Here is an 18055-nt window from a genome sequence, read left to right as displayed (position 1 = left end):
CATCAGGTTAGAAGAAATCCTTTAATTTAAATACATTAAAAATTACTGTATGGCCAAAATAATTAATCTCATGAAAGTGAATTAGAAGTATACTGGGATGAACAAGAACCTTGGCTTCAATAGAGCCTCAACCATGATACCATATATCCCCACAATGTACAAAAAGCTATAACAAATAAAGTATAAAACACTGTTTATATTTTAGTCTACACTTCACAGGGCCATCATCGCAAGGGAAAGTGCTGCTGCACCTCTTGAGCCAGACAGCAAACCTGTACAACGCGGGTTTCTTACTGATGAGACAACTCTATATTTTGATCCCTCCTGCATTATGAGATGAAAAGCAGCAGGTCTTGTTTGCAGCACACTCTCTTTCTCAGTAGCCCACTAGGAAACTGGCCTTCAAATTATAAAACCAAATCACTGTTGCCAGAATCCAGTTATCTGATGCTGCAAACACCTTTTTGGACATGTTGCACATTGAGAAACTACAGGTACAGATGAAATGGTAATCAAGCTCCCAGCTTGCATCTAGACATTAGAATATTCCAACCGCCAGAAATGTGTATCAAGCTCCAGCCTCATTACTTAGTTTGAGGGTCATCTTGATGTTCATGGCTGCCAGTTCAGCCGCTAAATATTTAAACACATAAGGCATAGCAACAGTCTCCATTCCTTTACTTGAACGACAAGCGACACAAGTAACCTTTTTGGGTTCTCTAGCAGGTAGCTGTTTCAGAATTGCTTGCACTGCTCGTTTTGGCGGCTGAATAACAGATGATGTTAGGACACTTCCACATTCAGAGCACACATCTGCAATGTGATGATCTGAGCTTGTATGGAGTCTATCATGCAGCAAATATGATGCTCCATGAGCAAGGAGTGAATCTCGTTCCATTTCACCAAAGCGGACACCTCCACCACGCTTTCTCCCCTTGATAGGCTGCCGAGTGATATGGTCTACCTGTCCAGTAGAACGGACCTGTACAGCAATAGAAGCCAACTTAAGTACCGAATTTAACCTGACAAGGAATAAGGATATATAAAGTAATACTTGGAAGTTCAATTATCGAACTGAATCTGTTTCCTTTTTGGGGGTGGGTGGGGTTAAATGGGAAAAAAGAGACCCATTAACATGAAATCTGTCAGCCCAAAATGCATAGGATAAATACTGTAATAAATTAATTATTCAAGCAGGAAGGAAAACTAGGTAGAGGAAGAATTTCTTGATCTTGGTTTCATTTGGAAGTCAATGATAAGCACAAACATTGTGTTCTTTTCTAGTTTTAGCTTCCAATTTTTAAAACTTAACAGTTCACATCAGAGTTGAGCACAGGAGGTGGTTATGTAAACAGTTATTCATCAAACAGTCGATGTTTGCTACACGAGATGAAAACATAAATCAGCTTAAATGGTCAAAGCGGGCAGGAAGAATAGACAGGATCATTCACTCTAATATCTAGGTGATACTAACCTGAAATTTATCAGAAACCATGTGTCGCAGACGCTGATAATAAACAGGTCCAATAAATATTCGACAAGTCAGTTCTGTCCCATATACTCCACTATATAGTACTTCCGTACCATGGTGATTGAAGCCACAAACCGCTAACATGGAACCAAGGTCATCCACAAGTGAACTGGATTCCGATTCTGATTCCTTCATTGTGTTAGAGAACGGCGTTGCATCAACAAACTTCCCATGTAAAGCACCCCCCTGCTCGAAGATAGCATATATATAAATTCTTGTGATCATCCATGTCAAGCTAGATGAACCATAGATTCCATAAGCGAGAGATATCTTCAGCATATGAAGCCATCACCCAATAAACAAATATAAACTACCACAAAAACTACTTGAATATATTATTGTCTGGAGAGCTACAATCTCTTAACCAAAATACTTTTGCTTAAAATAAATAACACCATACGCGGCAGAAGAGAAAACAGACCTTAGCAGCAATCGACTCCAACAGCATAGCAATTGTCATCCTTGAAGGGAAAGCATGAGGATTAATAATAAGATCTGGCCTCATGCCTGTAACTGCTGAGAAGGGCATATCAACATCAGGCCATAATTGAGAGCAAACACCCTTTTGCCCATGTCGGCTGCTAAATTTATCACCAATTACAGGATTCCTGGAGCGCCTAAAACGTATATTCGCCTGCCCAAAACAAATGCAAATAAGTTGATAAATTTGAAGTTTTTCAAGGTCATGAACACCAGAGTAAATTTGTAGCTAAGAGAGGATTTTCCATCACGAACTACCAAAATTTTTGTTATTACAACGACAAAAAAAAATAAAATGATAAGTAACGATAGTTGCAACATTTGATAAGCACAATAAATCTACAAGTGCAGCATCAAAGGAAGCATCCAATACTTTAGAAGACAGAAAAGACAGTAAATAGTACCAAAACCCCCTGAAGAACATGAATACCCAAGAAAACATCAACTTACCTTGATTCAATGAAATAAAGAGATATATTGACCAGGCAATGATACGAAGTCAGGCAATGATACTCAGTCATCTATGCTAAATAAAAGTTGACATTGAGTTCAAGAGAAATAGAAAGCAAAAGATGAAAGAACTACACCAACTAATATATCCTCAACAAAGAGGATAACAACAGCAAAGTGAATTAGAAACCCAGTAAAAGAACAGAGATGTATCTTTTAATAGTCAAATATATCGAGGAATTGCTCACCTTCTGCAGATGTGCTTTATTTTTCACATCGACAGCAACATAATCAACAACAACAGGCTCCGAACCCTTCAACTTCATACAAGTTGTCTGACTGGTTATTTCATTGTAAATACTACAATATGGCTCATTTGGATTAATCCTCTGCAACCAAATGATCATGTTGGTTCAGGTGCAACTTGACTCACCAAAAAAATAGGAAAAAAAATATTCCGTTACCTGTCCCACGTATGGAAGACCATCAGAATCAATCAGCTGATGAGACGACTTATCCAAATTGCTTCTTCTAAACAATCTCTGAGCACGATCAGATTTGGCGCTTTGCTCAGTCAAGTCAATGGTTTCTGTCTGCAAATCAGAAGATCATATATTGGTCAATAAAGACGTCAACGTGAAAGATCAGAAAACTACCTCCACAAAGAAAAGTAGGATAAGTAGTTTAGCAAGGGAGGGATCAATTATATAAGAATCTAAACACCTAAAATAGGAAAAAGAACAGAGATAGATCTGGTTTTCATTCTTCGACCCTCCAACTAAAGAAGAGAAACAAAAAGACCATCAAGCATCAAAGTTCATGGTGTTGTGTGTGGTCTCAAAGAAGGTTTGAGTTGATGAGAATCATCCTTCTGAAAACTTATCGTAGACAAATCATTGGTACAATAACTTAAAACTCCATTAATGTAGTGTAAAAAGGAAAATATCATAGTCCGATAGATGTATTTGTATTCCCTTGGGGGGTGGGGGGTTGAACAAAAAAGTTGTTTCTGTATCAAAAAACCGAAGTCCAAAAAGCTTTTTAAAATGTCAAATGATACCTGGTATATATGCCCATGACACATACCACGATCTACAGATGATTTATTTAAGACCATAGCGTCTTCCATGTCATATCTGCATAACATGAAGGTATGTATTTTATGTTTCCGCTGATAAAAAATCAAACAAGGCACGTACAGAACTCTTACCCTGAATAAGCCAAAACTGCCACAATTGCATTTGTTCCTAATGGATAGTCATCAACACAATACTTCTCATAAGCTTTTGTGCGTACAATTGGGGTTTGAGGAGTCTGTAAAGATCCAATTTCCCGAAGAAAAAGAAAAGATCAGACAAGAGAAAATAAAATCTCAAAAGCAAAAAAATTAGCAACATAAGTTCTTAAGTCTGAATAATTACAGCTGTTACAAGGAAATGAAATTAAAAAAATGTGAACCAGTAGCACGTGGAACTAGATATACACACAGGTAATCCAACACAACAGCAAAAACAACACCATAAAGAAATGTTCTATTGAATATGTTACACATGTTCTGACTGATAGTCTCATAAAACTATCCTATTCAAAGATGATCCACCTTACCCACTGTCCCAGAGAATCTTTCAGCTGAATGCTTGCTTGCTACACATTTTTACAAGATAAAAATAAATAATACCAAGATGCATAACACATAAAAAAAAAATCAGCTCACTGTAGCAAACATCCTTGGTCACTGAAACAGCAAGAACATGAGCATCAATTTCAAATATAACATAATACATAGCATAGCTACAACACCATAATCCATTCATGCTTTCATCATTCTTCTATTCACTGTAAACTACTGTACGGAAACAGTATGTTTCAATCCCTTTAACTAATCCCATACATCTCTTGTCTTTCTGCCTCCACCAGAAAAACTACACAGATGTGCTTGGCCCAAGCACCAAATTCTCAATATGAATCAACACACTTTAAAAACTATTTAAAATAGGATGCCATTGAACTCAACTTGGGGGCTGGCAACAACTAACTCATGAACGAATTGAATTGCAAATAATAACCAGGACAAACCTGAAGGTGATATAACTTTTGATCAGCACGACAATTTAATGCTTGTGAGGAGAAACCCATTGTTTGTTTACCCATCTGCACAATAGATGAAACATGAGATACAATAATGCATTGAGCCTCAGCAGTCTATATAACATTATCCAGAGATTATTTCAAATTTAACACTTCACCTGACATTGATACATATTACGTGGACTCTGATTATGATCAGACCAAGGTGTAAGATTGCCAACAACACTCAAAATATTAGTTGGATGAATTTCTCGATGTGTGGCAGGGAATAAGGTTTTCCTTCCTCCATCTCCACCATCCGGGCAGCTTATCTCCATATACACCTGCACATTACAAATACACAACCTAGCAATCATTATATTGGAGGTTCTCATTAGTAAAAAAGCTCATCAAGTTCATGTTTGTTGATAAAGAAGATGAAAATTAATAAAAGGAAAAATCAAGAAATGCAGAACCCACCTGTTCAAAGGGTCCAATGAGTTCAAGATCATTGCCCTCTTCAGCAGGCGCAGAGATGTTTCTTACAGGACGAACAAACCTAGAAGGAGATGTGAACAGATATAGGCCTGGATATGCTCCATTCATGCTCAAAGGGATGTATCCAACCTCCAAATCAACTGGAATCTACTGTGAAGTAGGTGCATAATAAGTCGCTATACAAAAGATCTTTGGCTAAAAAAAGTCGATCAGAAACAAACCGATGATGTTGATGACAATTTCAATCTCCGCAAGTGGGTAACAGCCTTTTCAATTAAATCCGACGGTATATAGCCCGCAATACGACCATCCAGTAGGACAGACAGCAATTCAGGAGGACCAGCTTGCACAAGCTTTGGTGATGATGGTGTCATTCCAATTGCAATCAGCACATTCAATATGGACATCCGCATTTTGAAGAAGTCTTTAACATTGCCCTTTGAATCATAGTATGAGGTTATGCCTGGTAACAGAATGATTGTATTAAAGTGAAGGGAGCTAATATTGTACTGTGTATTATAAATGAAGTGAACAAAACTAATCAACGGCAATAGGATTAGGACTTACAAACATAAATATGAATGCAATTAGTGCAAAAATTCAATATTTGACTAATAAATAACAAAGACACAATGTGAACCACAAATAGTACAGGACCTCATATTTCCTGTGTGATATGAGTTGTTTAATCAGTGATGTGAATATGATGCAGGGAGTCAGAGATATGTGCAGCAAATAATAGGCTATTGGAGCAATGAATGTAGCAATATATAAACGTTTGTGATATTAAGGTTAACTTCACCCCTGAAAGTACCAGCTTGTATAAACTCTTGCCAAAAAATGGTGACTGAATTTCACCTATGGCAGAATAAATATGATAAGAAGAAAATTTCTAGTGAATGCAGAACATGAGGAACACTGTCAGTCTGTCACTTCTCAAACTGGCCAAGAAAAAAAATGTTTCTTGGACAATGGGAGCAAAAGCGACATCCCATAACAGATAAAGGCTAAGGAAAATAAGAGTATAAACAAGATTACATCCACAAATTTAGGTTGGTGTATACAACTGATATTACCAAAAAGGAAAAAAAATGTAACTTACGGCAAGATGCAGTCATATGATTAAGCAACCCACATGGCTCCCCATCAGGTGTGTGAACAGGACAAAGGAAACCCCAAGATCTGAAAAATGGTGGACCAGGAAAATATGAATGGAACCTCAAGTGATTTTTTTATGAAAATAAAGCAATTAGCTCAGATAAAAAGACAACATACTCAGGTAACAACTTCCGCACACTTGTAGTACGAAGACCAGCAAATGAGGCACCTCGATGAACCGCTCGAAAATGTGAAAGAAAACGGAGGAAATTTAACTTTTCTGCCTGGACAGTCATTCCAGCTCTCTAACCAAAAAACAACCAAGTCAAGATACTCATGAGTAGATGATTCCAGAGGTCCACTTTCCATAAAATAATGTAAATAAGTCTAATATCAGAGAAGCTAAAATTAACCTCCATTCTGTAAGAACTGTGCTATCTTCTGCAACAATAATTATATTATTCATACAACTTTTTTCGTAACAACCATCATTAATTACAACAATTCACTTCCTCTAAAACGGGAAGAACCTGCTCAACTAGAGGTACTAGCAGAAGCAATTGAAAATGGAGTTAAATATCTCTTACAGTTAATTAGATTATCCAACGGAAAGCTGCTATCCATCTATGTATTTTATGTAGTCACTCACTTTTATACTCACTACCTCCAAAAGGTAGGTGTAGGTCTGCGTACAGTCTAACCATCTCGAATCTCACTTGCGGGATTACATTGGGTATGTTGTTGTTGTACCCACCTTCACACTCCCCCACCCCCATGCCCCCATAAAAAAAAAAAGAGAACCTACTCGATGTTTCAGAAACACCTGCAAGTTGTTACTTTTTATTCTGTCCTATGCCAATAACCCTCGAGAAAAGAAGAGAATCCTATCAAACTCCTCTGTTGTCAATCATTTGAACTACAACATGAATAACAGACTCACAGAGAGGGCCTTCATCTCAGTCTAACTATGAGCCATGGACAAGAAATTGAGGTGCAGGGCTTTCCTCTTGAATAGCTTCACGTGTGGAGGTTGCATTACGAACCGATTTTGATTCACTGCCAAAAATTGTTTAGCCCTGAATCGCACATTCGCAGTGAATCTGTTTGCACACTTGTACTAATTATTATTTGGTGCAATTAGAATACAGTGTGTGTGTTTTTTTTTGGACAAAGGTAACAGTTTTGTGTATTAATCTTCAGCACTAAAGGCTGGGGTCCCAAATTTACACCATGGAGCTACATACAGTTGTGTGTAGTTAAAACAAAAACTAAACTAGATCCTACTTCATCTTACAAAGGACCTAGGATATCTCTAACAACTATAGGATCATCTACATACTCCAAACTGCACCAATAGCATAAAGTGATTATAAGCTGTTGGGTAAAGATTTACAAAGACAAATAGAAAACCACTAGAAATCGAATATCTTTAAGCACACATTCTTCTTGCTCACTATGGTACTCCAATCTACCTTCCATTTTCATAACCGAGAAATCCATAGTGTTAATGATGCATGGTTGAAACTCCGTGTACAATGAGCCCGCCCTCTACCCTTCTCCACTTAAATACAAGGATTTGTTTGTGGCATGGTTCAAACTCATCACCTAATCAACTGTGCTCTTGCCACTGACCAGAGTCCTGGAGGAAATGGTACTCCAATCTACTTGGTGCAGAGCTTCTTCAATAATGCACTTGAGTATTATTTTTTGTCAAGTATTTCAATCCAACACTGTATGTATGTTAACTTTGGGGCAGAAGATGACAGTTTTCAGAAGTAATCAATTGAATTTTTGTCCATTTTATGTCAGTTTAGTTTGCCTTTTTCTTCCCTTTTTTAAAAAAACTGGTAATGGTAATTAGCTTTCCCTCCTTGAGAACCTTCTTCCTATATGACATCCTATGGTGGTTATCAGATAAAATAGAGAATGCAAATTTAGTTTTCCTTTCATAAGATAAAGAAGTTTGAAATTTGACAAAGAACAAGAGAAAGACGGGAACGAAGACACATCTGTTACAATATAAATTTCCTAGTTACTGGGATTCACAGTTGTTTTTCAATAAAGAGTTATCGGTGCTTGCCTGTTACCTTGTCCAAAAAAAAAAAAAGAGTCAGTGGTGCTTCGCATAAAAGCTTGACAACTAAATACCTGCTGCAAATCAAGACCTGATTGTGTAGCCAATCTCCCAGTCTTCAACATGCTCTCAATAGTCAAGCCAATCTGTTTGGGAGCATTTTTTTCAATAGCCTTCTTGACGTCTGTCACTGCAATATGTCATAAAAACAGATGAAGTCTACTCAAAATTTGAATCAAGTTCTAGAATCCAATATGCCCGGATTTGATCTATGTAAAAACTGAGTTGATTAAAAGAAAAAGAAAGTGAAAGCCCAAATCTTCTGAACTTTAGTACATCTATCAGCACCATTAAACTAACAGAAAAGCATGTAAACTTGGAGCTTCATAGAGCCTGCTTGGATTGACTTATTTTAAGTGTTTTTAAGCCAAAATAAATTTTAAGCACTTTTGGAGTGTTTGGGTAAAGAAGTGCTTACAGTTTAAGCTAAAATGATTAAAATAAGACAAAAACCATAAGTTAGAATTTCTAACTTATGACTTCTGGCTTACTTGTGGCTTACAAGTCGAAAGTCAATCCAAACAGGCTCTAAGTAGATCTCTTATGCCCCTGTGACTCTAACTAGCAAACAGTATAGGACAAAGGAAGATTTCCTGAGAGATAAATTAAAACGTGACGAGGGTAACTGAAAATCTCACTACCAGAAACAAATTGGTTTGGAACAGAACATTAATTACTTCTTACTAGTGCGACCACAACCAGTCAAATGTTGTGGGTGGCGCCCACACCATACAATGGCGTAGCATAGCCACGAACAGCTATCTATGAAAGTAGTACAGACTAAGATAGATGAAATAGGTTGATAGAACATACAGCTACTTAGCTCAAACTTCTTTTTTTCACCATCAGTTTCTTCTTGAAGTGACCGTTGTAATTTAAGTAGCCAATCTTGTAGCTTTTCCTGGTGAGGTGATAGAGAACGTCAAGACAAAACAGTGCAAAAACCAAGCAGATAGCAATCTCATATGGATAAAACAGGCCTTCTAATTCATTAATGGTGTAGAGCTGTAAAGGCTGCTTGATAACAAAACTAAACATATAAAATTGAATATATCAGGTGAGAAAGACATTAGATGTGTTTGATAACAGAATTAGAAGGTCGCTTGATATATTTTATTTTATTTTAAATCCAAGTAAAAGATTTCAACAACAATAACAAGGTCATATGGCTGTATACAAGAGGTACACCAAAAAGGAGAGATCTACAAATGTGGTTCTCTCCCGAAGACACTCAATTCTCTATGCAAACAGGAACTATATAGGTGCAACAAAAAAAAATATAGGAGACTACTCCTCAATTAATCAAAGCTCATCTCCACCCCTTCAAAAGCTCACATACTTTCTCTTTCCAAATGATCTAAAATTAAAAGAAGCAAGAGTAGTAACATGCCAAGCTTTGTGGCTCTTCTCCTAGTTCCACTCTTCCATCTAAACATTAACTCCAACATGGATTTTGGCATAGTCCAAGAAACTCCAAACCAACTAAATATATCCCACCATAACCTCGTGGCTATTTGGTAGTGCAATAGCATATGATCCATGTCATCACCTACCTCCTTACACAAGATACACCAGCTTTGGCAATCAGCCTTTCTCACTCCCTAAGAGTCTTCGCTGTAAGTATCGCCCCTCTATTCCACGTGAAGAAGCACACCTTCCTCGGCACTTTAGATATCAAGACTGATTGATATGGGAAACTATCCTCTGCCCTAATCAGACGCTTCTCATAGAAGGACTGACATAGAACACTCTGTTATTTCCCAACTTAAAGCATCGAGTCTGTCAATTGATTGGCATTGTATGTGAAGTAAAGCAAGAAATCGCTAAAGCTCGATCACCTCCCAATCCTGGAAATTGCTGATGAACGATCCCAAAAAGTTTCATCCCCTCGTGTCGCCTAGCTTGCTGAACAGACAATTCCCATTGGCAAGAAGCTCTAGACAATACCAGGAACTCATCCTTGACCATTTTAGCCCCCAAAACTAACTCTATTCTCAACACACCATAGCCGAAAGGCATAGTAATCACATCGGTCCTCCATCCCCCTCCATTACTCTAAATTTGTACACCATCAACCCTCTCCACAAAGCTTCTCCTTCCACTCCAAATCTCCACACAGTCATAACGTAAATTTAAAACTTCACGTTTTTAACCCCAAGCCCTCCACACTGTTTACGAGTTGTCCCAGTTTGCCAATGAACAGGGTGGAATTTCTTTGCCCAGTCCATCGCATGCCAAAGAAAGCTTTTTTACAACCTTTCCAACTTCCATTATAACAATGGTAAGTGAATTGAATAGGAACATGCAATATGTAGGAATACTCGATAAAGAGGCCCTTCGTCTATTGAAAAATAATGTATTATTCTGTTCGAGGTAGCCTCTCTGTGATTCTGCTTAATAAGCACTTTCTTCCTCGCTTTACGAATTATAACATAAAATCAACTAGATTTATCAGAAACTGTCAGCTACTACATGGTATATATCACAACTCAAATTCAAAAAACAACATATTGAAAGATTAAGGTGACAACTATATTAAACTATTTTATAGATATATTTAACATACACAATCAGATTATCATATTCATAATTAAATAATATTACTTTTTGAGCATATAAAAGTAAAAAGAACTTGAACAAGTTAAGACATTTCAAGTCATAAGCTTCTGCAACTGATTTCATGAATGTCCAGCGAATGAAACAATCAATCCTCATGTTTTTCTGCTAAAAGCGAATGAATAGTGGGAATAAAAGCACCAAGAAAGTGGAATGGAAGAAGAAGCAAAGTAAAAATCAACGTAGAAAGTGTGAAAGGATCAAAAAACAAATCAAGTGGAAATTTAAGAAGTTCATGAACTGTACCAATTTTCAGATCCCCTTCTTTATAAATAAGATACAAGAAGCATTAAATTTGGGACTCGTGAACAGAATTCGGTATCTTCTTTCCCATCTTCAAACTAGACCATGATGTAATGCAGTCTTGTAAGTAGAGGCATGACCCAATATGAGCCAAACAGGAATAGAATATTCCCAATAAGTCTCTTGCTAATTAATAATGCAATAGAAGATCCTTAAAGTACTTTGTTAATCAGGTAAGACTTAATAAGGAAGTGACGTCTAACTGTATAGCTCCAAGGAGCTCAAAAGTTAGAAGTACCCATCCATTTCTTTGATATTCCCAAGTAACACCGAAGTGCAAATGATTACTACAGGACCCAATACAGTCGAGAGTGGCCAATTGTCCTTAAAAACATCATCCGTTCTTTTTTGCCTTGTGAAACCAAAAGAAAACATTCATACATTCATATCATGTACTGCAACCATAAGAAGTCACAGACAACTAAAGCACTTAGAGCATGCCTAACACTCCACATAAAAAACGTACTCAATACTGGACTGTGATGGGCTTGAATAGAGCATGATTGATACAGATGATTCATAAAGCAATAGCCAACTAGGTGTATTTGATTGATTGAGTAATCACTTAACTCTCCACTTAATTGATCCTGGATATAAGGTTCTTTTAGCCCAAAGAAGAATGACAATACACATTTCTATGAGGCACTTACTATATAAGCATCACATCCAATGTCACATAACAATTATTCCTTAAAAAGGAAATTTAAAAGTTTGGACCTTCAGATATATGGTAATTAAGTGACCCGGCAGCAAAACTTCTTGATTTTGCAGAGAGTCTGGATTGTCTAGGACAGATGTCTGATCTATCAGAGAGAAAAGCTTCTGCAACATAAAGCTAAATAAAGCAGGAGTATCAATATATCAATAGCCAAAACATACAACTGTAGATGGAAGAGTTACCATAAAATCACAAGACAATTTTCCAGAGAAAAAAATACTAACATAAGTAGATTAAATTTATCATGATTGTTATCCAGATGGACAAATATGTAGTCTCTAAGCACAGCATCAGCAACCTGTCAAGTGAGAGAGAGAATGTGATGTAAAGGTATCATCTCTAGAAAAATATGTCTGTTCTGACTTCTAGAACTAAATCATGACAAGTACAACCAAGATAACACTTACAGTTTTGTAACTATCATTTTGCATTCCGATCACAACAGGTTGGAAATGCTCCCCTGAAAAGTGGAAGATTGATCATATGCAGTTGACAGTCATTTGATAAGATCACAGTTAACCATGATAGTAAATAAAACAAGTACCAATATGTCGCAGGCACTGTGCTCGGGTAAAAAGAGATAGGGCCTGAACTTCATCCAGGATAATTTTTGCTCTTTCACCAACAAGCTGGGTGCCGACAGATCCCTTTACACGGTCACATTCCTCATTGTAGCAACATGTTAAATTGACGTATATCTCGTGATCAGTGGTGTCAACAAGGGCCTGGGGAAAGATAAAATGCAGTAAGAAATCTAGCAGAATGAACAAGCATAGCTGGATCAAATTATTATGCAAACAAATGTGGATTTCGAAGGAAAAACTTGTGTTAAAACTACATGCGATGCAGCAAGATCAACCCGGGGGACAGATAAAATGCAGTAAGAAATCTTTTAATACTGTTTTTCTTATCCTCAATCTATATTTAATTACTTCTCTTTACCCGAGAAAACTCTGGTTCGGCAAACCTGATTTGTTCCCATCTCAAAACGAACGCGCTTCCAATACTATGCATGATTCTTTATATCCACAGAACTGCAAATGCACATAGGAGAGCTAACACAATAGACAGGCTGAAAGTAGGGGAGGTAATAAAGTAGGATCCAGAAGAGATCAGAAAGGAAATAGTGGTCTTTATGAGAACCTATTGTGGAAACACAGGTGTGGAGACCCCAAACAAAGTTAGGATATCATCACCTGCGACTTAGTTGAAGCAATTCAGAACTTCCATGAAGATACTTCGATAAGTGTCTGAATGCAACCTTTGTAGCTTTGATCCCAAAGAAGGTCGGTGCTGAGGAATTAAAAGACTTCAAACCCATTAGCCATATTGAGGGTGTACAAGATCAGTGCAAAGCTTCTAGCAGAAAACTCAAGAGGGTGATACATAGCCTAGTGAATAGACAGCAGATGGAATTTATCAAGGGAAGGCGGATCATGGATGTTGTTTTGATAGCCAATTAATGCATAGAGGCCAAATAGAGGAACTAAAAGCGAGGAATCACATGCAAGTTGGATATGTACAGAAAGCTTATGACTTTCTTACCCAGATTCCGGAAAGAACGGGTTCTGCGGATAGATGGATGAAGCACTGTATTGGCTCTATTAAGTTCTCTATACTTGTCAATAGAGAAACTATTGGATTCTTCTTTTCTCAGAGAGGCCCGAGGCAAGGGGACCCTCTCTCCCCCCTTTTGTTCATCTTAGCAAAGGAAGGGATGAACAACCTAATTAATACAGCAAGGGAAAGAGGGTGGATCAAAGGGTTCCACAAGCAGGAGAATTATGTAATATGGAGATAACTCATCTGCAATATGAAGATGATACATTGGTGTTCTGCGAAGCATAGGCAGAACAAACCCCGAAACTGAGGATTATTTTTGTCATTTTTGAAGCCATCCCTGATTTCCACATAAAGTGGGGGAAAAGCCTCATCTATCTCATCAACAATGTGCTTGTTAGAAAGCTTGGCCAGCAAACTAGGTGGAAAGGTTGGGGACCTTCCAACTACTTATCTAGGCATGCCTTTGGGAGCTAAAAGCAAATCCAAAGGCATATGAATGGGGTCCTGGAGAAATGTAAAAAGAGAATCCCCAACTGGCAGAGCCTTGTTTGTATTTCCTATGCCAGCCAGTTTATCTCGAACAAGATCACCACAATGCCATATCATACTCGGCAAATTGCCATGAACAGAAATTCAAGATTACTAGATACTTCTCCATTACTTGAAAGAATAGTTATAAATGTAATTCTTAGCTTTTTAATGTAAAATTTGATTGCAAGTTTCACATATTGCAATAAATCAAAACATTCTAGTCTCTCGAAGACAATCTAACAAGACTAGAGAATGCCAGATTACCTTTAAGATGATACCAACAGGAAGCAAGTATTCCCTTCCTTGTATCCTGCAAGCAGATAGCAAGAAGCATGTCTCAGACATCATACAAGAAGACAATTCAATCATGCTAAGTTTTAGTTCCTCACCAGAATCCAAGTCTTGCACTTCCATTGTTTAGATAATACAATTTAAGTGAGACTGCAGATTGATCTTCCCTTACACATCTGAGTCCAAGTAGATGATTAGTATTGCCCCAAAACACATGTGAGCCCCATAATTAAAGAAGAGCTGAAGCAGTATCATTAACAGACAGGAAAGACATTGACATTTTTTGCATCCTAATTTATTTTCGCTGACTAAATAAGCCAAAGGTTCTTCCTGTATAGCAGATAGCAAAGAAGTATTCAGAAAGCATCAATCTTACCCAAAACTCTCTCCTCCCTTGAATCAGAAAAATCAATATGGTTAATCAGGCAACCTCAAATCAGCTTTAGTAATTTTCACTGATATATAAAAGATTTAATGTGTACTGATTGTTCATTCGTAAAATATACAACTCTCTCCTCCCGTGAGTCAGAAAATCAATATGGTCAATCAGGCAACCTCAAATCAGCTTTAGTAATTTTAACTGATATATGAACGATTTAAATGTACTGATTGTTCATTGGTAAAATATACAAGTCCTAGACGAAATTTTCCTTGGATCACAATAAATGTAAAACAATTGTTTTGTACTTTTCTGTCCTTAAAATGAATTTTTTTTGGCAGTCTTCAAGATCAAAACAATTACTGTAGATGTAATCTTTAAGTAGTTACCACTGAAACCCTATCAGAAGAGGAAAGACTAACAATTCAACCAACCATATCAGCATGACGGAATAGGATCTCACCTCTTCATTCTCCTACCCCTTCCTTCCGCCTGCACAGTTATTTTACTTGATGTTTTAAAAAGCTAGAAAGTGCATAGCACGTTGCTTGCTTTCTTTTTTATGATATTTGTCAGCACAAGAATCTCTAAAAAAATTCTAGTACACAAAGTTCTTGAGAATACCCTTATTCAGAGACGATATTCATTTCGGCAGACATGTAAGACAGAGTCTTCAGGAACAATCACAAGCAAGATAGCATCTCTTTTAAAAAAACAAGCACCAAAGCATAACCAAACGCAACTTTGCTACATGAACAAGTCATCAAGTAAGAGTGAGGAGAAAGAACCTTATAACAACAGCTTTATCAGAATATCCTTCTCGCCTATCACGAAATGAATTCCGTGCCATACTTGTTGGCTATAATGAAATGTTAAATGAAACCAATGAATCACATGAAAAGAATATTCCAGTGGAGTAAAACATAATGTAGAGAAAAACCAGGGTAAATGATAGAAGTGTCAAAACTTCGTCATAGACAGAGAACAAATAAGCAAGGAAGACTCACATAGTTTCGCTTTGGCAAAATTATAAGACGAATAACTCTCTCAAGCCCTTTCAGAATGAAATATCTGTGAACACACCCAACAAATATTTCTGAGTTACAAAATATGACAGATTCTTCAGAAGTTTTATAACTCCTAATGGAAAAAGGCAGGACACCCAAAACTAGCAGAGAAAAGGAGCTGAATAGAATAGGGATAAAGAGATTGATCATAAGAATTTCAGCTCTCACCCGCCCATTTCTGATGGCTCTTCCTTGTAAGCAACTAACTTCTTGGAGTCATCAGCACCTCTCAAGTGACATAGCTTTGACTAAAAGAAGTAAAATGAACAAATAAAGGTCATACATGCATTAACAATAGTACTGTCATTAAAAAGGAAAAAAGGAGGCAACACATTTTGTATTGGTGGTTCAACGATTAAGTGCTTACTTTTTTAAACCTCTGTAACTTATAGATGTTGTCTTAAAACACATGTAATGATCAGAATCACTTTAAAGGGGTCCATCATCGGATTCTTTTTTGTGACTATCCCCTCATGTCTATTTTCTTTTTCTCAACTTGCAACATTTTCAGCAGAAATTAGCTGAAACTTAGGGAAGTATAAAACTCACCTTCAACATGATAGGGAACTGTCCAAAATTAAATTTCTCCCGGATTACAGCTCCATCACCATACTGGAAACAGATATCCACCAAAAACTTTCCTGAATATGAAATTTTAGCTTGTCTACACTGTTTCACACACGCAATAGACCATAGATTAGTTGCAGGTCTGTATATCCACTAACAGAACTACACATGAACATAAATTTGTACCTCAAAAGGATATAAAGCATCATGCATGGCCTTGGAAGCGCGTTCTTTTTGAGGTGGGAATAATTCAGGTTTGCCGAACCAGAGTATTCTCAGGTTAAGAAAAATTATTAAATAAATGATGGAACTTAATATTGAAGATAAGACAAAAAAAAACTTCATAAAAGAAGCATTCACAGCACTCCTAAACTAATTGAAAACACAGTTAAGGCAACCTCAAATGTGTGCAACGTTATCCCATGCTTTCAATACATTCTGACAAGTAAATGACGACAGAGAATAAAAACTTTCTTCGGAATCTATCATGTCAAGCTCAATACCAAGAGTTCATTCTCTTTTGCAGTCCCTCTGTTTTTACTACTATAAACTGATACACACTATGTTCCATCTTCTCCAATTCCGAAATTAAATATCCTTTTTGGATTCTTACTGATTTTCACATGTTGTTGATAATTTTATTATATCACGTGATTCAATGCGCAATACCAATGGAAACGAAAAATAAGATAGCAAAAATCCACCCTTTAACATAGGGCCATCTGCAAGCTGTTTTAGTTATCCTATTTGACAAATTTAAGCAAGGCACATCTCTTTTGGTATCCCTCCTTTCCCTGTATTGCAAAGTTCTATGCAATAAAGGCTCAATCAACTGATAGAAGCAAAAAAATAGTCAGAAATTCAACAAACATAGCTAAAAATCCAATCTTTAATGAAGAATTGAATTTTCAGCTTTATTCAAATAAAAAGGAATTGGCACGGATTAACACAAACAAGAATAAAACCCCAACAAAAGGATATTTCTTAGCTTGAGCGAGGAAAAGGAATCAACAATTTCAATAGGCTTGATATTCAAGAGCATGGTTTCAAGTCCATTATCGACCATATAATCAAATGATTCAATATGATGACTGAAAAGCTCTTTCAAAGCTGAGTAATCTTTCTCTGCCACCAAATGCGGCCGTGACATGGCCTTGCTTCCGTCGGATTTTGGCTTTTCTTCTCCCATCTTCTTGCTGCTGTGTATGAAACAGCTAGGGTTTAGGGTTTAAGGAAAAAATAAATACACAAGACGAATATTATTGATTAAACCTTTTTAGAAACGACTCGATTTTTATAAGCAAATTAATAAATGCCTGCCCGTACCATATAAACTAAAGTATTTTTGCTTCACCAATATGTTACTTAAATTTATTGTTTTTTATAATTAACGATTTGTTTAAAAAAAGAATTTCTTAAAATAACTTTTAACTCCTTAGCCAACTTTAGACAAACATTCTCTCCATGTAAGAAAAAAAAAACTTTTAGTTTAATATTAATATTCATATTTCACTTTCTCTAATATTTTTAAATGAAATTTCCCTTTAATATAATGAATAGAAACAGAAAAATAGAAACAATTTCCCTTTAATATAATGAATCCTCTAGATTAAAAGAACTATAGCAATTCTATTGTTCTATGAGCACTTTAAATGCAGGAAAAAAAATATAAACGATTGAAATATTAAAACAATCTTTGTATCATCACGAGATAGTGATACAATCTACATATTCTATCCTTTTCAAGCTCCACTCGTGAGAT

The 18055-nt window shown here is 36.6% G+C and overlaps 1 protein-coding gene across 2 annotated transcripts; it reads right to left on the bottom strand.

Annotated features, from left to right (window-relative positions):
* Window positions 1-7: 7 nt before the first annotated feature.
* LOC101261746 (DNA-directed RNA polymerase I subunit 2) lies at window positions 8-17590 on the bottom strand. 2 transcript variants are annotated; one of them, XM_004229548.5, is made up of 27 exons: window positions 17275-17590; window positions 16480-16562; window positions 16276-16395; window positions 15895-15974; window positions 15667-15730; window positions 15448-15518; window positions 14379-14456; window positions 14254-14299; window positions 12440-12620; window positions 12303-12355; window positions 12120-12193; window positions 11895-12012; window positions 9072-9159; window positions 8273-8388; window positions 6302-6429; window positions 6129-6208; window positions 5248-5489; window positions 5009-5173; window positions 4708-4872; window positions 4538-4612; window positions 3672-3775; window positions 3522-3597; window positions 2926-3054; window positions 2710-2850; window positions 1953-2165; window positions 1475-1717; window positions 8-982 (listed from the first exon to the last, which is right to left on the bottom strand). In XM_004229548.5, exons 1-27 carry the CDS (start codon window positions 17480-17482, stop codon window positions 569-571), a joined length of 3555 nt encoding a protein of 1184 aa, XP_004229596.1. In that variant the 5' UTR covers window positions 17483-17590; the 3' UTR covers window positions 8-568. The 2 variants fall into 2 exon arrangements, with proteins under 2 accessions (XP_004229596.1, XP_010324252.1); XM_010325950.4 differs by lacking the exons at window positions 14254-14299; window positions 14379-14456; window positions 15448-15518; ... (3 more) ...; window positions 16480-16562; window positions 17275-17590 and adding an exon at window positions 12838-13003.
* Between the last annotated feature and the right edge of the window lie 465 nt (window positions 17591-18055).

This window comes from Solanum lycopersicum, chromosome 1 (assembly GCF_036512215.1).
Source record: "Solanum lycopersicum chromosome 1, SLM_r2.1".
In the NCBI taxonomy this organism is placed as follows: domain Eukaryota; kingdom Viridiplantae; phylum Streptophyta; class Magnoliopsida; order Solanales; family Solanaceae; genus Solanum; species Solanum lycopersicum.
Note: the sequence above shows the minus strand (reverse complement) of the source record. Positions and strands in the feature narration are given on the sequence as shown.

What these genes read in the sequence shown, in the direction of transcription:
- LOC101261746 (XM_004229548.5), bottom strand. Translation starts at nt 17,482, where the DNA reads ATGGGAGAAGAAAAGCCAAAATCCGACGGAAGCAAGGCCATGTCACGG. An exon ending in ATGCTTTATATCCTTTTGAG is followed by an intron (nt 16,396 to 16,479) that starts GTACAAATTTAT and finishes TGTGTGAAACAG; the next exon opens with TGTAGACAAGCTAAAATTTC. An exon ending in TGGTTTCTGATAAATTTCAG is followed by an intron (nt 983 to 1,474) that starts GTTAGTATCACC and finishes ATTGCTGTACAG; the next exon opens with GTCCGTTCTACTGGACAGGT.